This window comes from Semicossyphus pulcher, unplaced genomic scaffold, assembly GCF_022749685.1.
Source record: "Semicossyphus pulcher isolate SPU_LCO1_2020_fin unplaced genomic scaffold, fSemPul1.0.p SCAF_9, whole genome shotgun sequence".
Classification (NCBI taxonomy): Eukaryota; Metazoa; Chordata; class Actinopteri; order Labriformes; family Labridae; genus Semicossyphus; species Semicossyphus pulcher.
Window position 1 is genome coordinate 6,840,630 of NW_027211770.1, and position 19,531 is coordinate 6,860,160.

General features: G+C 40.1%; 1 protein-coding gene across 1 annotated transcript in view; it reads left to right on the top strand.

Annotated features, from left to right (window-relative positions):
* Positions 1-19,531, top strand: part of LOC138584682 (proprotein convertase subtilisin/kexin type 4-like) — a 165,541-nt gene that overhangs the window by 9,443 nt on the left and 136,567 nt on the right. Inside the window, exons 3-5 of the mRNA XM_069656978.1 lie at positions 6,584-6,676; positions 13,619-13,700; positions 18,029-18,132. Coding sequence (XP_069513079.1) covers positions 6,584-6,676; positions 13,619-13,700; positions 18,029-18,132 — 279 coding nt within the window. The remainder of the gene's footprint in view (positions 1-6,583; positions 6,677-13,618; positions 13,701-18,028; positions 18,133-19,531) is intronic.

The window sequence follows — 19,531 nt, forward strand, 5'->3', positions numbered from 1 at the left end:
ACGATACTACCTCATTGTGTCATTTTGTTTGTTTGTTTGCACTGCTATATAAAATTTTAATTTACAATGTCATAGTAATGTTTCTATAATTACAGTATATAGGTTGATAATTGGTTTCAATCGTTGCCTTACAGCAGCTATGTCTAGTGTTTGAATACACTGGCTGCTGGAGTCTTTCTGTGCGGAGAGCAGGGATGAGAATCGCTTTCTAACTTTTACATTATACCTTTCAAGTGATCTCAAAGAAACATCTTGAATTTAAAATCCATTTCTCCCATTAGGAAACAAAACCTGTTAGTCTTCATTGTAACTACTTCAATCCACATAGGACAAGTGAAACACTGCACACACACAAGTTATAGTGATATTACTTTTCTTGTAGCAACAGTATGTTGCCATATGTCATGTTTTGTAGGTTTGCTTCTCCCTTCGCTCCCTAAAAACTTTTGTTTTCTTTTGCTTCACCATTGCTTGTATGAGGAAGTTTAATGATTAATGACAATTATTATTTTTTATTGAATCTCCAAAGTTGTCTATGTTGATAAAATTAACTTATTCTGTAGTCCTGTATAAACACAAAGTAACTATTTTCAACTGTATTATTTAAAGAAGAAGAACAAAACATAATATATTAAACCCCGAGGGGAAATTCAATTTCTTTCAGTTATTGTTTTTTACAAACATGCTACACAAACGTAGACCTGAAATACCTACATGCACAAACAGGACCTTATGGACATGCACTAATGGAGAGAAGTCAGAGTGAGGGGGCTGCACGTGGAAAAGCGCCCAGAGCAGTTGGGGGATTCGGTGCCTTGCTCAAGGACACCTCGACGGTGCCCAGGAAAGAAACTGGCACCTCTCCAGTTACCAGCCCCAATTAGCGTCTACCGTTGAGAGTCAATTTATTTCTTGAATGTGAAAGTATTACAAGAGTTGGTAATGATGGTATAGTGTATAATAACTTTAAAATGTATACTTTATATTTTAGATCCATTTCTACTCAGGTATCACTGACATCTATCAGTACCCAGGATCTTTGCTTTACTGCAGCAACGTTGTCAAGCTCAGATGTTATCATTTTAAAGGCTTTGCAGCTCTCCTGTTACAGCAGCAGTACTGTCATGCTAATCCACATCAGTGCTTTGGACTGAGGTCATTCGTTGGAGAGATTCAGTTAAGCAATCGAGACGTTAGGAAGGACATTTTCAATAGTCCTGTCTGTCAGCCTATACTTCTGTCTGAAGTCCCAAGGTCTAGTTGAATTGCAGAGTTGTCCTCAGTCCTAGAAGAGGTCAATAGGTCAGAGTGCTGTGTCTCCATGTGCACTGTATCATTTTCACGGATTCAGTCTCCACATCGTGCTTTATGCTTGAGAAAAACCTTAGAAAGACTGTTAGGTGGTTCATGTTTCTTTAAACTTCATCAGCATTGCATTTGAACCAATAATTAACTATTGGCACTATTGGTGTTTAGTCCAAGAGGCTATTTTAACTCATTTTTGTAGGAAGTTCACAAACACAAACACAAGGTGGCTCTTCATAACAAACTTCATCATCACACATCTACCCGTATCTAAAACTCCCTCTCCCCTTGCAAAGTTCAATTTTCAAACCTTTTCATACAATCCTCATCAAACATTTTATTCATATGTTCATGATCATATATGTGTTTGCCCTTACAGTCGGCACTTACAGCATGATGCAATTAAATGTCCATTGTGGAATTTAAGTGTAAAAAGAAATTCAGCATTATTGTCTATAACTATAACTATTATATTATATATAACTATAAAACTTCCTAAATCAAAGGGCCATATAAGAATGTTTTGTTAACTTTGGTGTAAGTGCCTGAAGATGATCATATTTCCATGAAAATGAATCTGTCAGTTACAAGACACAATTTTACAGTTTTCAGAGGTTAATACAATGTATTACTAATTGACAATTTGTATTATTAATGAATCAAACTAACATTTAAATAATAAATATATATAGAGAATGGTCAGTTATTACAAACGTGCCATAAGTAAGCATAATAGCTATATGATATAATATTTATATCTTCATACTGTATACTTCTATTTCTATTTATCAGGTTTCCGATTAATTTTGAATTCATCACGAGTGTATGTATGGATTAGTTTTTCAATGAATTGATTCGTTATTTAACTATACAGAATAATTAAAATCACAATCTGTTAATCACTTAGGAGACTTCATCAACTACTATTTAATCTGAAAAAAAGTTATTAAAAAGATTAAATAGTGAAGAGAGATATTTTGCTGATGTGTGTGCATGTCCAAATTTAGTTACAGGTACTTTGGCAAGAAGACGCAATGGTTCAATATTTTCGGCAGCAATTTGAGCTTCTGTCCATTTCTGGACTGAATTTACCAACAGACTGTAGGAGCAAGAAGTAAAGATTTACCTCTGACTGCAGCCAGCTCGGACATCCCACCTCACTTCAAGCTTACTTAGTTTGTTGTGCAATGATTCAAGCATACAGTATCTATCTGTGTGTGTGTTTGTGTGTGTTTGAACACACTCATGATTAGTGTTCTCAGTGACTGGCTGGCTGATGGGGTTGATTTGTCCGACAGTGCTGTGTGTCAGGCAGGCTCAGCGTCCGCACTGGAGAACATGAGTGAAGGAGCGGATAATTGATAGTGACAAGGCGCTCCCAGCCTTAATTGCTGCTGGTGAATTAGATTACCTTTTCAAAGTGCCTTCATTAGCAGAGGGAGAGCCATACCAATGGTCCCCTGATTGGCCTCATATTGTTTTGCTGTGAACCTGCTCTGGCAGGGCACAAAGATGTGTATGAGTATGTTTGTGAGGGTGTGTGTGCATGTTTGTTTTGGTTGAATTCAAATTGCTCGCTAATTTTCATGTACAGCTGTAGTTTGACCCTGTGTGCATGTGTGTATGTTGTGCACATACAGTGTCATTAATGTTAAGTTGTCAAAGTAACACGTTAAGCATCAAGCATACTATGTTTAAATGGGGCACTGACTGCTATCACTATTTTTAAAGGGTTGTTTAAAAATGAAACAGAGTTCGCTCCCTAAGATATCCTCAAACCTGGGAAATAAAACCAAAGATTATTTGGATAGATATCTGTCGAGCTGTCTCTAGATTTCCACTGCCATCCCATTACAGTGGAAGTTAACTGAAATAATTGTAGCTAAAAATTCAACAGCATTGTATTTTTCCCAACAACAACAACAGCAACAAATGAAGTCATTTTTAGTCATAATAATAATAGTCCAAATACTTACAGAAGAGATACTCCTCTGAACCCCAGGCTGCTTCTAAAGGTTTGGCCACTGCCTTGTATAGGTACTTCCTGCCATAACTGCGTCTGTGTGAATGAGTTTTACAGGGAGCTAGAGGACTATAGAAATGCAGTCCATAAATTTTCCATCAGTTGACAAACTTTATTATCTTGGCCAAAACTGCCGCGAGCCAGAGGATTGGACTAAAATTGTACATGTGCCTAAATCTTGATATCTAAAGCTGGCTCGTTCCCATGCCTTTAAGAAAATGGTCCATCTGAACCTTACTGGTACTGCCAAATATAAAATAAATAAATTAAAACACTTACTGAGACAACAAGCTAGGATTTCACTGTTATTCACCCTTTACCATCCGTTAGCTTGACAGGCTACTTATAACACAGTAGAAACATGAGCAGAGACTGACAGTTATACATTTCGTTATACATTTAAAAATGATAACCAAACCTGACTCATATCTCTAGGTCTAACCTAAAATTACCAGACATGTGTCAATCTACTGTGCTAAATACAATAAAGATGTCAGATAAAACAGTCAGTGATTACATATTGTAAATTACAGGACTGGAAGTTCCTACTGGTGGCAATCTTCCCACAGGTGTTGCAGGAGGCAGAGACGACCCAGGATAGCTTTCTATTTGCTTGCAACCACATTATCAGCACCATGGACAGCACCTGCATTGCCACATTTGGTTGATGCAATGCTTTCATTCAAGCTTAATCTCCATTGTTTCCACATGTCTTTAAATCTACAGTGTCATCTTATAGTCTCATTTTAAAAGGACAGTATTGACCTTACAGAGCAGATCAGGCATTGTTCATGATGCGACTGATACACACTAAGTAGTTTCTTAGTAATGTTATGAAATTTAATATTTCCCCTTTCAGTTACAGGAAATGTAAATACAGTTTTTAGTGCCAAAGCCATCCCTAGCCTTCCTTTAATTAAATCAATTCCACAAAGTTCTATCTGGCAAATTTTTTTTATAAATTAAAAAAACATGAGCACTGGTATCTGATTAATACTCTACATCGACCGTAACCCAGATTTGAGATAATGGAATTTGTAAAAGGTGGATAACTACATCCTTTGTCTTAAGAAAAGTACATCCACCCGTCCTAAGTCTAGAATAAATACAAAGTGCTTCTAAATTGATTTCAAATGGGTTTTTTGCCCCTTGTGTTTCTTCCCCTTCTGAGAGCAAAGTTCAAGGTTAGCAACAGCACCCATGAAGCTGCTAGGGACATCAGCAGGTGCGATCTTGGTTTTTATAAAGGCTTCAAAGTTCTCCAAAGTTTTTTTTTTTTTAATTTTATTTGGCAGGGACAATGCAAAGACATTGTGATAGGTTACAGTAACATGAGACATGTGTATTGCATGTAGGGTTTCTAGCCGAGGCTAATATGCAACCCCTGTCCCTGGTTCGGCTTTTCTACTAAAAGGTCAGTACAAATCATCATTAAATAGAGCACATACTTACGTTGCATTCTCATACATTATTATAAAGTTTTAAAAATTACAAAAAGTACACCTTACAAACATTTTAAAAGTGGTACATACGTAATGTATGTATAAAGTGTCTATGTGCATAATCCGACTTCAGTGATTGCAGGTTTGATTTAGTTTCAGCCAGTGTTTCACCTTTTCATTTGTGTCCATACTCTTCTGCCAGTACAAAAAATTAACACCCTAAATACTAAGGACACAGATAGAAGGGATTTTTCAGAGAGCAAGCTGTAAAAGTAGAGAGGGGTTATCATTCCATGCAGAGACGGTGACATGAGCATCTTCTTAAAAAAAACAGCTTTCTGCCCAAACCCAAAAGTCCGAAACCTTACTCCTTCTTCATCCCCTGCAGCAACAGTTTAAGCTCCAGCCATCCTCCCTCATCCTATTTCCATATCTGTCTCCAGTCACTGCTCCATCACCAGTCCCCAGTACCCCCCTATTCCAAAAACCCACTGGCATCCCCATCCCTGTCTCATGCTTCATCCCTGTCCCAGCTAGCCTGCAGCCCCCTGCTGAGTTAAATGGAGTGTGCCGGCGTCAGGGGAGTCGCGTGTGCTCAGTTCAGCTCAGCTCAGCTGGGCTGCCAGCATTACAAACTTACTGTGTGATTATTGTCAGAGCGAGACTCCTCCACCCAGGAGGTCTGCGCTGATGGGTACTATGTCACTGGGTACAGCCGGCCATGGAGGGTGGGATGAGAGAGCAAAGGAGGGGTGGAAACTGGGGGGAAAAAAGAACACAGAAAAGAAAAAGAAAATCTGTTGGAAAGGGAGATGGAGAAAAGTAGCAGGGATCATGGGAGGATAGATAGAAATAGATGGAGGAAGGGGAAAAAGCAGGAGGGCAGAGAATCATCAAAGGAAAGAAAAAGCCAAGCTGAGCAAGGAAAGACTGATGTATACCTATCTCAGCAGACAAAGACAAGGGAAGACACACAGGGAGTGATATAAAGAGAAAAGAGCAGAAGAATAATGTGCCAGGAGAAGAAAGAGAGGCAGCAGGGAAATCAGCACAGGAGAGAGAAAAAGGCAGAGACAGGGAGGGTTGATGGAAAAGAAAGGCAAAGAGAGAAATTAGAGAGAAGAATTTCAAGCGAGTGATGTGTGCTGTGATTGTTTTCTCTCCCTCTCTTTCTCTCTCTCTCTTTGTCTCTCTCTCTCGCTCTAAACGGTCGGGATGTGGCCTGTATCTGCCGGCAAGAAGGAACTCAATTTGGGACAATTTACTCGGCAGTCTCAGCCCTGATGCACCTCAGGGACAGAGAATAGAGAGAATGAATGTGAAGGAAGATAGAATCAGCAAGCCCCACACACACACACACACATACACACTCACACACACATACAGACACAACGTGCGCCTTGCACACAATTGCTGCCGAGTAGATTTCACTTAGTTAGTTCTAACTCTCCCAGGTGGTCAATACGATGTGAGTTTATAAGGCTTGGAAATGAAAAGCCCAGGATAAGGTTAGATAAACTGTTTCGCAATTTGATTTCAGCCCACCTCTTGCAGAAAAACCCACACAAGACAGATGGCCAGAGGGGATAGGCTGCTATCATGTTGGTCATATGGGTGATCAAGACTGAATGCGTTATGTGTTTGACCTCATACTGTACCTTTGTCTTTCTGAAATGGAAAAAAAATACTTGCACTCTAAAATAAATGCACTCAATAAAGAAAATATTTCTCCAAAACTTGTGTTATGTATCCCACGATGTCCTGAAATAGTGGGGTTTTATATCCTGACCACATTATGTGTTTACGCTGACAGATTGGCAGCCTGGAGGGTCTGTACACCCTGAGAGACAGCGGGGGGCGCCCTGACAGAGCCACCTTTGAAAACGGACTTGCGACAGCAGCAGGGGTAAGTCATTTTAAATAAACACTGCTCAAAAAAAATGCCCTCAGAAGTTTGTATCTAGAGAGTGGATCAAGTCGCAGGTTTCCTGCCCTGACTCGCGCTGTCTGTGTAACACAGCGGGAAATGGATTTGTAACTACAGCAAATCAGAGCGTTCAGCTGCTTAGACGTGACTGTTTGATACATTTAACATGGCCATGTCAAGGTGAATTCACACTCTGGCATCAGGACTGATTTTACACAGCATGTATATGCAAATGGAAGTTCATTTGGCTGCCGTTGCTGTTTTAATCAGGGTCTAGTGTTGATTAGCGAGAAGGATTAAAAAAAAAAGGAAACAGAGCCATGTTGTGAGTAATGGTTGAAAGTTGTTTGCCTTGCTTGTGTAGCTTGTGTGCCTGTTCCACCCAGTATCACTTTGTGCCCCCCCCGCGCCACCTTTAGAGAGCCGTTCTGCATCACCCTTGGAGCACACAATGCAGCCTTCTCACCGGGCTTTTGTTGCCAGGGAAACCGTCACCCACGGAGACATCCCATGACAGCACAGGGTGAGGGGGGAGGGAAGGGAGGAAGGGTCGGAGATGCGGCTTTGGCCCTGTCCTTTCTCCAGGGTGCATCAGACCTCTGGCCCTTCCACGACACACTGCCCCTTCAGTGACACAACAAAACAAAATGCAAAAGGCAACAGTACATTTACACACAGAAAATACACACATGCACCCAACACAAGAAAGAGCCAGAAAGAGACAGAGGATTCCAAACTTTCTGATTCACAGTTATCATCTGAATCAGTGTGCGTGTGATTAATTGAAGTAATTTATGTGCAATCTCCAGTGACTCCAAGTATGCTTCGTGATTTTATTACACTGTAACTTTAATTACTTTTCTACCATCGTAACTTTAGGTGAAAATGAATTTGCAACCCAAAAATGTCCCACATTCCTTAATGAGTCTTAAATTTAATGGATTGCACAGATAATGTTTTGGGAAAATGAACTATTGCATACTTAGATGTTTCATCTCCTTCCAGGCGTTGGTGCATCTTTAAAAGCCTTGCATTGAAGTCTGTCTGTGGGCTAAGTTGTTTTTTTGTGAAACTATTCTTAACATTGAGGAACAATTTCTCTTATATCTAAGTTAACCCCAATTGAAAAAAACATTTTTATTTGTAAAAACAATCCTTAAACGGACTAATAGATTATTATTTAACAACAGTTATTTAGGTAGAAGGCAGTCTATACTGTAATCGGTATATAGAAGATGTATTTATTGTGGGTTGTGTGTTGCCAAACACAATTACAGTGTGTTAGCTACAGTGGCTGGCCTGCTGCCAAAGCCTGAGATATACTCCAGCCGCCCACCTCTGACCGGGCCTCTGTCTATACAAACCTGTGTGCTGCTTTCACACTGCATCACACACTGTACTTTACATTACATGGCGGGTGGGTGACATTACAGAGCTCACTAATTACAGCACCATGCCAGGTTTAGAACGCTGCAAGGTTGAGCCACAGTTAATATTTAATGCTTACTAGTGCTTATGTGTTCTTATGTAAAAACAGAATAACTACATGGTAAAGTACTAATCCATGAGGTGTTATGTGTGCTACTCTTTGTAAGTTTCATTTGTTCAAAATCAAAGACTGAGTTACTGATGCATCTGTGTGCAACAAAAGCATTTAGAGGATGGTGTTTCATGCATTAGATCTTGTGCAACTAAACAGTTTCTGTAGCCACAGTTCTATGTAAAGTACAAAACACACTTAACTATAATGTTCTTATCTGGCAAAATCACGTTGGAGTAACTTCTTTGGAACAGGAGGAGAGACAGCAGGAGAGACAAGTTGCATCCACTAAAATTAGAAGTCGGAAACCTTTCCCACTGTGAATTTGACATTCTTACCTGATGTCAATACCACACAAATTAACATCCTTAGATCTACTCTGCCATCAAAGTCCATTTTTAAACCACAGTATGAGAGGATGGAAGTTACATCTTAGGAGAAGGTCAAACAGTTTCCTTCCTTACTGTAAAAATTCTAACTCTTTAAGCTGATTTGCTGTTAAAATGCTTAAACTATTTTGAATGGTAACTTAAAATACATTACAGTGAACAGTAAAAACCCTGTAAAGTATATAAGTTCAAATATTAAAGTTAGATACTTAAATTAAACTGAAGTTACATAAAGTATAAGGTTAACTATCTGCTTAGCTGGTACATGAAAACAGAACCTGTGAAAAGAGTAACATTTATTCCCAGAACATAAACTATATCAACAAAATTCACTGTAGATTTGTTTGTAAAGACATGTTCAAATGTATGCTGTATAGTTTAATGTTACTGTGCTGACAAATATGTCCTACCTTTTTAAGTGTAAATAGTGCTAAAATAATTAATAACAATAAATAATTGCTAAATATTTACAAGTACGATCTGCAGCTGTAGCTCAGATCAAACACTGGCTGAGTTAAAGCAGTTCATAGGCATGATGCTGTCAGGCTCACATGTGCAGAGCTGTACTTTAACAACCTACTGCCAGGAAAGCAGCAATCAGCTGTTGCATTAACTGCTAATGACATAATTAGCAAGGCTGTGGAAACACAGCTCCATGCATATATGCACATATGAGGGCTCAGAGGTGACACAGATAAGGCCACTGTACGCACACATGCACATTTACACAGCTGATGATCAGCTTGAATGCATTTTGACTAAAGGGAACACAAACAAGACATAAACATGATCATAAATGCATGCATGCAGGAATATACAGTATATATAAACACAAGCAACCACCACACAGTTGATGCATACACACCTGGCTGATTCACTGACCACCTTCCTAAGTGTCCTAACTGTGGTTACCTCTGTCAGTGTATTCTCAAACACACAGACATGTCTCTGACAGAACTCTACCCTGACCTTTTACAAAATGTCTCAGACACTAAACCCCTGTCAGCTTCTGATACACACACACAGGTCCGTGCTGGTGCACTACAAACTTAATACATACATACACAGCACTGTTGTGCAGTGGATGTTCTGGTCCTCTCCCTTTTTTGCCTTTGTCTTAACATCTGTCCAGTTAGCCTGAGCTTTAGCTGTGTGGAGGCTGGGTCTTGTAGATAGGCTACTGCTTGATGAATTGATAGATACATGTAGATAAATGTTGCTCAATGCTCTAAGAATAAATACAACTTCATAAAAGTTGTATCAAGTGCATATGCATTTACGCTAACAATTATTATTATTAGTATTGGTTTCTATTGTATTGGTAATGTACTAAAGTTACACTACACATTGCAGTTACGATGCAATGATATGATAGAAGGGACCTAAATCGCACTTCAGTGCTCACAAATTATCAATGTATTATTATAGGGTCATAGACAAAGCCTTCGTGTCTGACTTCTTATGTTAGCTCATTTGACCCTCCTACAAGGCAGCTGCTAAGCTGACAAATTGTAACTACCAAAATTCCAAATTGTTAGACAGAATCTAAAAGGCCTGTTATCACTCTGACTGTAAACCAGCAAGCACAACACCAGTATCAGGCTGAGACTGTATCTCCAAAGTTATATGAAGCATTCATTAATATTGTGTGTACTGTTCCTCCTGTGACGTCTAGATTTCAAAAGGCTTATAGACCTTTTTCAAAGCAGACATTGCTGCCTGCTGGAAAAGCACAAATGAAGTCGGTAACATTACATATGACTGAATCCCATTTAGCTGAGCTGGTTCCAGCGTTCTGGTGTTGTACTGCTTTAAAGTCTTGGTTTACTCGATCACTAATTACAAGTCAGACTTTTCCCTGTGTATGATGTCACGTCTGGCTAGACACTCGAGCTAGCCAGCATTATTAAGCTAGCTTTTTTGTTTTTTTAGTTCTATCTACAGGTTCTCTCTCTCTCTCTCTCTCTCTCTCTCTCTCTCTCTCTCTCTCTCTCTATGCCACCCCCTCTTCTATCCACACAGGACAGAAAATACATTGGAGTTTTCCCTCAACGCTTCCTCACTGCTGAAGCATTTGTGTGCTTTTTCTCTTCTTATTTTTCTTTCTCTTTTTTTTGGCTATTTTTTTTAAAGACTCCAGTCACATCCGCAATCCCGCGGCCCTATAAGGAGCTTTCACGCTTTTTGGTTTGCTTTAGATGTTTAATACCCCCTCTCTTTTGTGTCAGGGAGCCGGAGAGGCGTTAAGAAGCGCTGATAAACCCCACTTAGATCCCTTCCTGGCCCGTCACCCCGGCCTGCCGGGCCGCTTTAGCAGGGAACTGATCTGTGACGGCCTGCCACTCAAACTGAGCACTTCTGAAGGCTGACACAATGGAGTGAGCAACACACCAGAGGGCCCAGGGGTAGGTGGGAAGGGAAAGAGGGAGGGTGAGGCGGAGGAGGGAGAGGAGGCCAAGAGGTGCCCTCAAAGAAGGCTAGAGGAGGGGCCAGAGTGTATCTCCCTCTTATCTTTCTCCTTTCTTTAAATGTATGCAATTTTCCTCCCTCCCCACGCTGTGTGCTACAGATGATCTCACACAGTGTTTTATGTGTCTCTGTGTTGGTTTCACTGTTTGTTTGTTTCACGTCCAAGTCGTCTGTAACACAGACACACAACACCCCTCCTCTGTCTTTTTACTGTCTGTGGTCAGCCTGGCAGCTTGATATGAGGGTTAGAATGAAGAGGCAGAGAGTAGGTGGGTGAAGTGGGGGGGGGGTGAGGTACAGATAGGGATCAGCAGTGCATTTGGTCTGGGTGCTGGTGGAGGAGGGTCATGTGGTGCGGTTATTGCTGCGTGGCCAGGGCGACAGAGCCTCGGGAAGCACACCATTGTGACTGACAGGCAATGGGAAGGAGTGGGTGCACGGGGGGGGGGTGGGGCGGGGGGTTCATGTGGTCACTGCCATCGCCATCCGTTTCCCGAGGGGCCGTGGGTGGGTAGCGAAGTCCAAAATGTCAGCGCTGATATCTGTGCAGCTCGGCTCGTATCACACTGCTGCAGCTGCCTGCCATCCACTGCTTCCACTCATTCATAAAGAGACATGGGAGTATTATGTGCACACACACACAAACACAGTTTCACACCCACACTTTCCTGTCTGTTTCCTCACCACCATCTATCACCTACTTCTGTTCTATAGAGCTATATTTTTTTATGCACACACACACGCACGCACACACACACACACACACACACATTAACACATACTTTCACTCGCTACATCTTACTGTCTTTCTTTTCTTCAGCCTTCATACATTCACATTGTACCTCTGCCATATCTACCTCAACAGTTTGAGTATGGATGTGGTGTACAGCTCTTTAACCAGGCTTTTATTTTGAAGGCAAAATATCAGCTTCTTCTGTATCTGGGCTTTCCTGTTTGTTGATGTAATTTTTCATTTAAATGTGACTTTTACTTTTAATGTGCTTCAAGGGTTTAATGTGTGTGCGTGTGCGTGTGTCCGTGCGCGTGTGTGTGCTGCCTATATGTCACAGCTGGATGATGAATGTGCTGACAGTGGAGGGGTCAGTGTCACAGACAGTGTGGTCAATTGCCCCTTGTCCCCTGAGTCTAACCTTGAGCAACACTCCCTAAAGAGTCTCAATCTGCCATTAAGGCAGACGCCTACACACACACACACGCACACACACACATTCCCTAGTGAGTGTGTGCCATTAGTAGCTGGCAGGGCCTGGTTTGACAGAGAGCGATTAGCTCCCTATCATGTGTATTGATCACTGTGTCCTGGCTGCTCCACCAGAGGAGGGGCTGGGGGGCTTTTACAAGGTAGTTGGGGTGTGCGCACACACACACATGCACGCACACAGTCACATCCTTGTTATCCGTATGTATGTTATATACAAATTGTGCACATAAAGAATACTGCAGACAAATCTCTGTTTACTGTGGTGCCATACAGTTCATATAAACATTATTTAACCTTAAATCAGATCAAGGTTAATCAACATGACCCATATAAATCACCGATATGATTGCACAAACTGTACGCGTATCACATCCACTTCCGGTCTGATGTCTTCTGTAATTATTATCACACAAGTAGCGTTCTCTAACAGCCCCCCTTACCCTTCATCCGTCATCCTTGGGTAGTTTAGACCAGCTCTTGTTAATTGAGTCTAATTGAAGAACATGAAAGGGGAATAAAGCAAGCAGGCTTTTAGGACATAAAAGACTGCAGCCGCCTCTCAATAGTATTTATTTTCAACCTCTTCCACTCTGATTTAAGTGTAAGAGGACAATAGTTGCCTGACACTGATATGTGTGTGCTTTTGTTCATGCGTGTGTGTCTATGATCTGTTGTTTGATTTAGTGCGCCCACCTTCACATAGACCAGCCTCTTATCAGATCAAAGCTGTGCGCAGCGGCCTATGAAAGAAATTGTGTGTGTGCATGTGTGCGTGCGAGTGTGTGCTGTGGAGGACAGAGGTGTAGGTGAGGCAGAGGTGTTTTTGTTGCTTTTAACCTAGGACAATGGTACTGCAAAGGAGAGAGCGAGCGAGTACTCTTTGAACTAATGAAGAGGAAACCTTTTACTCTCCTCCATAAAGATACCCAACTCTCTCCCTGAGCTATGGATTTTCCCTCTCTTTTAAAGTAGAATGAAACAGAATAGAACAAAATATTTCATTTTTTCTCTGCTTCTCACTGTTTTGCTTTTATCCTCATAAATCCTAGACAAAAAGCTGTACAAAGCGAAAATAAGACTTCAGAAATGGCTGGAGATTGTTAGAGCCGTAGTACATAGCGTCTATCGGGTTAGGCAAGGTGTGGACACTAAGCTTTCCAACGTGAAGCGATTGCAAATTAGATGTTGTGATTTTTTTGGTTTTTACAACAAACTAAAAGTTAGATTTTTAATGCTTGAGAAAAGTTAACATAATTTCATATTGTCCTGAAAGTAATGAATTATTGTGGTGTGATTTTCAGGTTCGCTGGATGCAGAGGCAGTGCCGTCATTACAGAGAGAAACGTGTACCTGTGACAGGATGGGACCGAAGTACCACTTACAGTAAGTTCTTTTGCAGACGTGCTTTTCTATTGTGTTTGGTTCTTAAAAGATGACTTAACACCAGCTGTAAATCATCTTCTTAGGAGTTCTTTTCCCATTTTACAATTGATTTAATAACAATCACAACCAAGTGTAAATTAAGGGTAAAATAACATTGTATTCAAGGCAACAGAATGACACAAAAGATGAATAAAATAAACCAATCAGTGAAAAGAGAGGAACAGGCAAATGTTTTAAAGAGGTTTTAAAAATGTAAATGCAATATTTATTTAAAGATAAAATCTTGAATATTTTAGTTTTGTGCTCTTGAGCGCCACCCACTGGCAATAATCGGTAATTATGGGAGCACACTTCCCACTTCAACTGACGTCTACAGCTGGCTCCCTTTGTCATGGGACTTCCCTCGCTTTGGTTTGTAGACTGTTTTTACTTAATGTGAGCGTCAAATTTGTTTTTCTTTTACTTTGGATTTTCACTTATCTCTGAAGTTGTATCTGTATTCATCGATAGAGCTGGGTATTAATAGGAATTTCTCAATTCGATTCGAAATCCAATTCGATAAGGAATATTGATATACATTTTTGGTAAAGGTTTTTCAGTTACATCAATGCACCTCTAACCTGGTGCATTATCAAAATTCTTTATGTTTACAATAAAAATTGACCCCAAAGAAGTTACATCATATACTTTTTATCTAACATGACCAACACACAGCAGTCAACACAATATTAACAATGGTATGAATTAGACAGCTTTTTCACAGTTTCAGATTTTAGTCTGTACATCTGGCTCATGGTTTTGATTAAACGAACTGGCTTTCAACTTGTGCCATGAGCGCGAAGAACAAAACCACACAAGACTACGAGATGTTGGGAAATTCTACCTTTTTTTCCCCCTAAATATTTAGTTTTGAAGACAGTCGTTAGAATCCTGATCCACACACCATATCAGTTGGTGGCGGTAATGAACCATAACATTGCTCGGAAGTGAGGCCACTTAGCTCCGCCTACACTCTCTGACAGACCAGCCACTGCTGGGTGATGGAAAATAGGTCACTAACTGGGTACCTACCTTACTAACTGGGTGATTTTTTCCCCGATTGTCGCCACAGACACCCAGTCCATAATAATACTGTATGATATACTGCAAATGCAAAGGCTTTCATCAGTGGGCCATAGGCTCAATCACCATTGTGTTAACTCATTTGGTGATAGATATTGATTTAAAAGACATTTATTTAAATGAAAAAGTTCAAGATTATATCTTCTAATAAGTCTTCAGTCTTCACATTTAAACCTTTAAGCAAAATTTTAAAAGAGTTAGAATGTGTTTGTTGAAAAAAAAGTCCAACCTAATTCTTGTGGTTCAGTTACAGTGGTAAAAGAGATAAGTGAGTGATTCACTATTATTTCTACAAAAATAATATCAACAATTGCAATTTAGAATATGTATCAAACTTCTTTGACAGCAAGGCTTTTCACCTGAGCCTCTTTTCAAAACAAGAAATGGCTTTCCTATTAAGTTTGCTTCTACAATCTTGTAGGAAGCATTATCTGAAGACACTGAAATATATGCAATAATAACAAGCATTAGATATAGTTATCTCTGTGTACCTGTGTATGGCTGTCCTAAGTAAATATAAGAATTTACCAGTTATGTTTCTGTAATTTGCTGTAATTCAGCTGTAATTTTCCTTGATTCCTTTGTTTGCATATTTACATCATGCATGTGTAACCTTTAAGTCCAGTCTTTATTATTGTATAGTATCCATGTGTGTTGCTTGGGAAGTGGTGCGCGTGTCTGTGCAGGAATTCACTGGCTCACGTCCTTCTGCGGTGCTTACTCTCTCTCTTCTTCTGTCTGCCTGCCTCCACTTGTGTGCTGCCATCCTCACGCTGTCTCTCAGCCTCAGTTTCTTGGCAGGATAGAAAAGCATTGTTATGGGCCTCAAAACTCTATTGAAACACATAATACAATAAATAATACAACTATTAGTACAATTGGTTTCAATTTGTCTATGCAATTTGTGTAATATGGTACAAATAACATACAAATTTAACATTTTCTACGTTTTCTGTGCAACAGGGAAAACAAATACAGGAATGTATTTTATGGTTTCTTATTTGGCATTAATTTTACTTGAAAAATGACATGTTAACTTAGGCATACAGTCGATAGACAAAAAAAACAAGTAACGCTTCAGCCTATATTCAAAATATAAAAAATGTATAAAACAAATAAGAGAGAAGATACAGTGTGTTAATATATTTTTTAGATTTCGAATTGATAGGGTAAGGGAGGCTGTTAGAGAATTGATAATATATATATATAATATGAATATATATATATATATATACATATATATATACTTCAGAAAGACCCAACATGAATCCACCATGAGTAGCACTTAGCAACATTTGGCACAGTGGCAGAAAAACTTCCTTAAAATAGGCAGAAACCTCGAGCAGAACCAGGCTCATGTTGAACAGCCATCTGCCTCGACTGGATGGGCTGAAAAATGGGATAGAAGGAGATGCAGGATAGATATTCAATTCCTATTGGTCAATTGAGGCGTTCTGCGGTTTGCATAGCAGACTATTGCTATGGATGGAGTTCTAACCTCCAATGATGAGGAACGATTTAAATCAATAATTGTGTTAAATTATGGATTTAAAGTAAGTAAGTAGCCGAACAATAAGTGGGATAATGTATAGCGAGCGGTCATTGTTGCTCCGTGTCTGTGGTTCATCGCAACAATAACCGGCTCGGCTTATCCCTTACTTGTCGAGGATGGAGGTCAATGCCCAAATCCCATCCAATAATCTATAAGCTGACCAAAAATTGACTTGTATCTTCTTCCCAGAAACAGTAGCCTTCACAGCACGAATATATAGTTGCCACTAGTAACAGATTTTAGGTAAATTATCATTTGCATAGCAAACAATAACAGGAAACTGCAAGCAGAGTGTGTAACGTTAGTCCCTGCTTCCACAATGCCAGTAATCAATGTTTTTCCTCCAATAATACATATCTATCTTTTATTCACACAGGTATAGAATGGGCAATCCATATGTGCAAATACTCAAGTCTAGGTATAGGATGAAGTCTAACTGTTGAATTTGAATTCTACCTACAGTTGTTTCTATAAATGAGTTTAAAAAAAACGATGTGGGGCAAGTTTGTTTGGCCCTGGCCACTTGCAGCTCTGGTTAATCCTTTTGTTAACCATACTGACAGCACGCTGTATGTGAGTTGTATGATTACAGAATGTATGTTCTAAAACCTAAGATCAAATTTAACGTGGAGTGGGCTAAGGAGTAAGTAATTACTTTTACAAAGAGAACTGTAGTGGAATTTCTGCAATAAAAGCAAACAAATTGTCTTTATGGTGCGTTTAATTCAAGGACTTGCAAATGGATTCAGCACTATGCACAGCGCAAGTCCATAGTGAGAGCCCCGATCACAGAAAACAGACGTCCTTTGTTAGACAGTTACATCCTGTCTGACACTTACTTTATATTGAAGTAATATTAGACAGTTGCATCCTGTGGGGCCCATAGCTTGAATCAGAACAATTTCACATCACTTCTACAATGAGGATGCGGAAAGAAAGAGAAAAGGACGCCATTACAGCAGCACAAGTGACTATATGACATGAGTTTAATAAGGAAAGCCACAAACGAGATCACACACATACATTGGTCATGAAGTAAATTCAATTACAGAGTACAGAACTACAAATGGTTGCATACAGAATCAATTGGTTTAGGACCCATGCATGTACCGTTACACCTTTAATTACTACTAATGATTGAGATACATTCATGCATGTTTGTGTACAATGTTTTATAACAGTCAGTTAAGGGGCTTAACATTAACAAGTTGTGAATTAATACATTTTCCAATACATACAGCATATTATGAAACAAAGTGATTCATATCCATATGTGAGTGAGAGAGAGGGAGTGAGAGAGGGAGTGTGAATGGCAGTGAGATGGAGTGCTGTGCAGGGGTGAAAATACGAAGAAAGAGAGACAGAGAGGAAGTGAGTGTAACATACAGTGTATGGAGAGAAAGGTGCAGGCCTTGATGAGCTGATAGCACATCGACAGACAGCGAGCCAAGCTGTGCTGCCGTAATGAGATGCTAATAATATGCTAATACTATGGTAATCTTCCAGCAGTATTCCATCTGACTGGATAGATGGGAAATCTAGGAGGTCTTTTACCATTGGTTGGAGACCAGGGACTTACTGGTGTCAGAGTTCAAAAAAAGCTACACATACATGTAAACACACATACACACATGATGGGTCTGTGTGCTTGCAGGTTCCCGGAGCAGAGAGTCTGAAACTGACAGACGGCCTGCGGAGAATATGAGTGACCAGTCCCTCACCTTCAATGACCCACTCTGGCCCATGCAGTGGGAACTGGTGGGTGTTATTGTGTGTGTGTTTGTGTGTGTGTGTGTGTGTGTGTTTGTGTGTGTGTGTTTATTGGTTTTATCTGGAAGCCTCCTCTCTCTCCTCTCAGTTCTTGTCCTTATGCTGAAGGATGCTCCTCTGACAGGCATAAGTCAGGCAGGCTTTCATGTGTGACTGGAGAGAGAGACAGAAGGTAGAAGGAGGTAGGCAGATTATGGAGGAGGAAGAGAGGGAGAGAGAGAGGAGGTGAAAGAGGTTGTCCATGTTGAACTGAGACAGATGTCGAGGATTGATGAGGCACCGAGCAACACTGACTCACAAACTGTGCTGAAACAAGGCAAGCTCAGTCTTTCAGCAGACTCTTGTTCTCATGGTTTATCCAACATGTGTTTGTGAGGAACAGCAGAACAAAACCAGAAGTTCAGATTTATTACTGTACAGTACAAGCAAGTATGAACTGGTTCATTTTGAAGGAAACCGTCACCCCCTCTAACATTCATTGGCATTTCTGTGCAATGTTTACCACTTGGTCTCAGTACTTCATGAATAGGCTATGGATGTAAGTTGTATTTCCATAATGGTTGGAAACAATGGACAACGCGTCTACATCGGCATCTCACTGAACAAAATTAATGCCAAAATAGCCCCCATGGTAGGCGCTGCCATCATGCGATGGTGATGTCATTTGGAGCCAGAGTCGCGTAGTAGAGATCGGTGGGTGGAGCCCCGTAGCCACTTCTGCTAACCAAAACACACAATTAAATTACCAAATAAAACAACACAGATCCTGCACGGCGGCGTATTAAACAGCAGAACAGCTTCTTGTGTTGGTCTGAAGCAGAGGTTCACAGGTATAAAAACATGAATGACTGTGGTGATTGTTTTAGTTAGTTGTTAGTCTACTAACCCGGACTGCGGTAGCCATATTTGTCAACAGAGCTGTCAATAATCCTTTTTACAGCATCAAATAACTAATTATAAATAAACTTAAATCAGCATGATAAGAACTAACTATAATGACAGAAACCATGTTGGAGAAAAATGTATTTGCCGTGGATTTCTGTGAACATGGAGGAGAGGGGCTTTATGACCTATACTGCAGCCAGTCAGCAGGGGGAGCTTGAAATGTGTTGGCTTCACTTTTAGGGAGCTGTCATGTCGTCCATCTTTTTATACAGTCTATGGTTGAAACCAGACTCTATCTTTTGGGTACTTTTCCACCCAAAGCATTAAAGAAAACATTTGCCTAAACAAAATACAGTCTCAAATTGGACAAGTTGTGATTTTACAGTCTCATTAAAGATTCATGTAGTTGAGTATGCATTTTACTCTAGCCTTTGGTCCCCTGGTTATCTCCAGGACACATTTCGGCCTGTACACACATAATATTGATGTCCAATGCCCACAG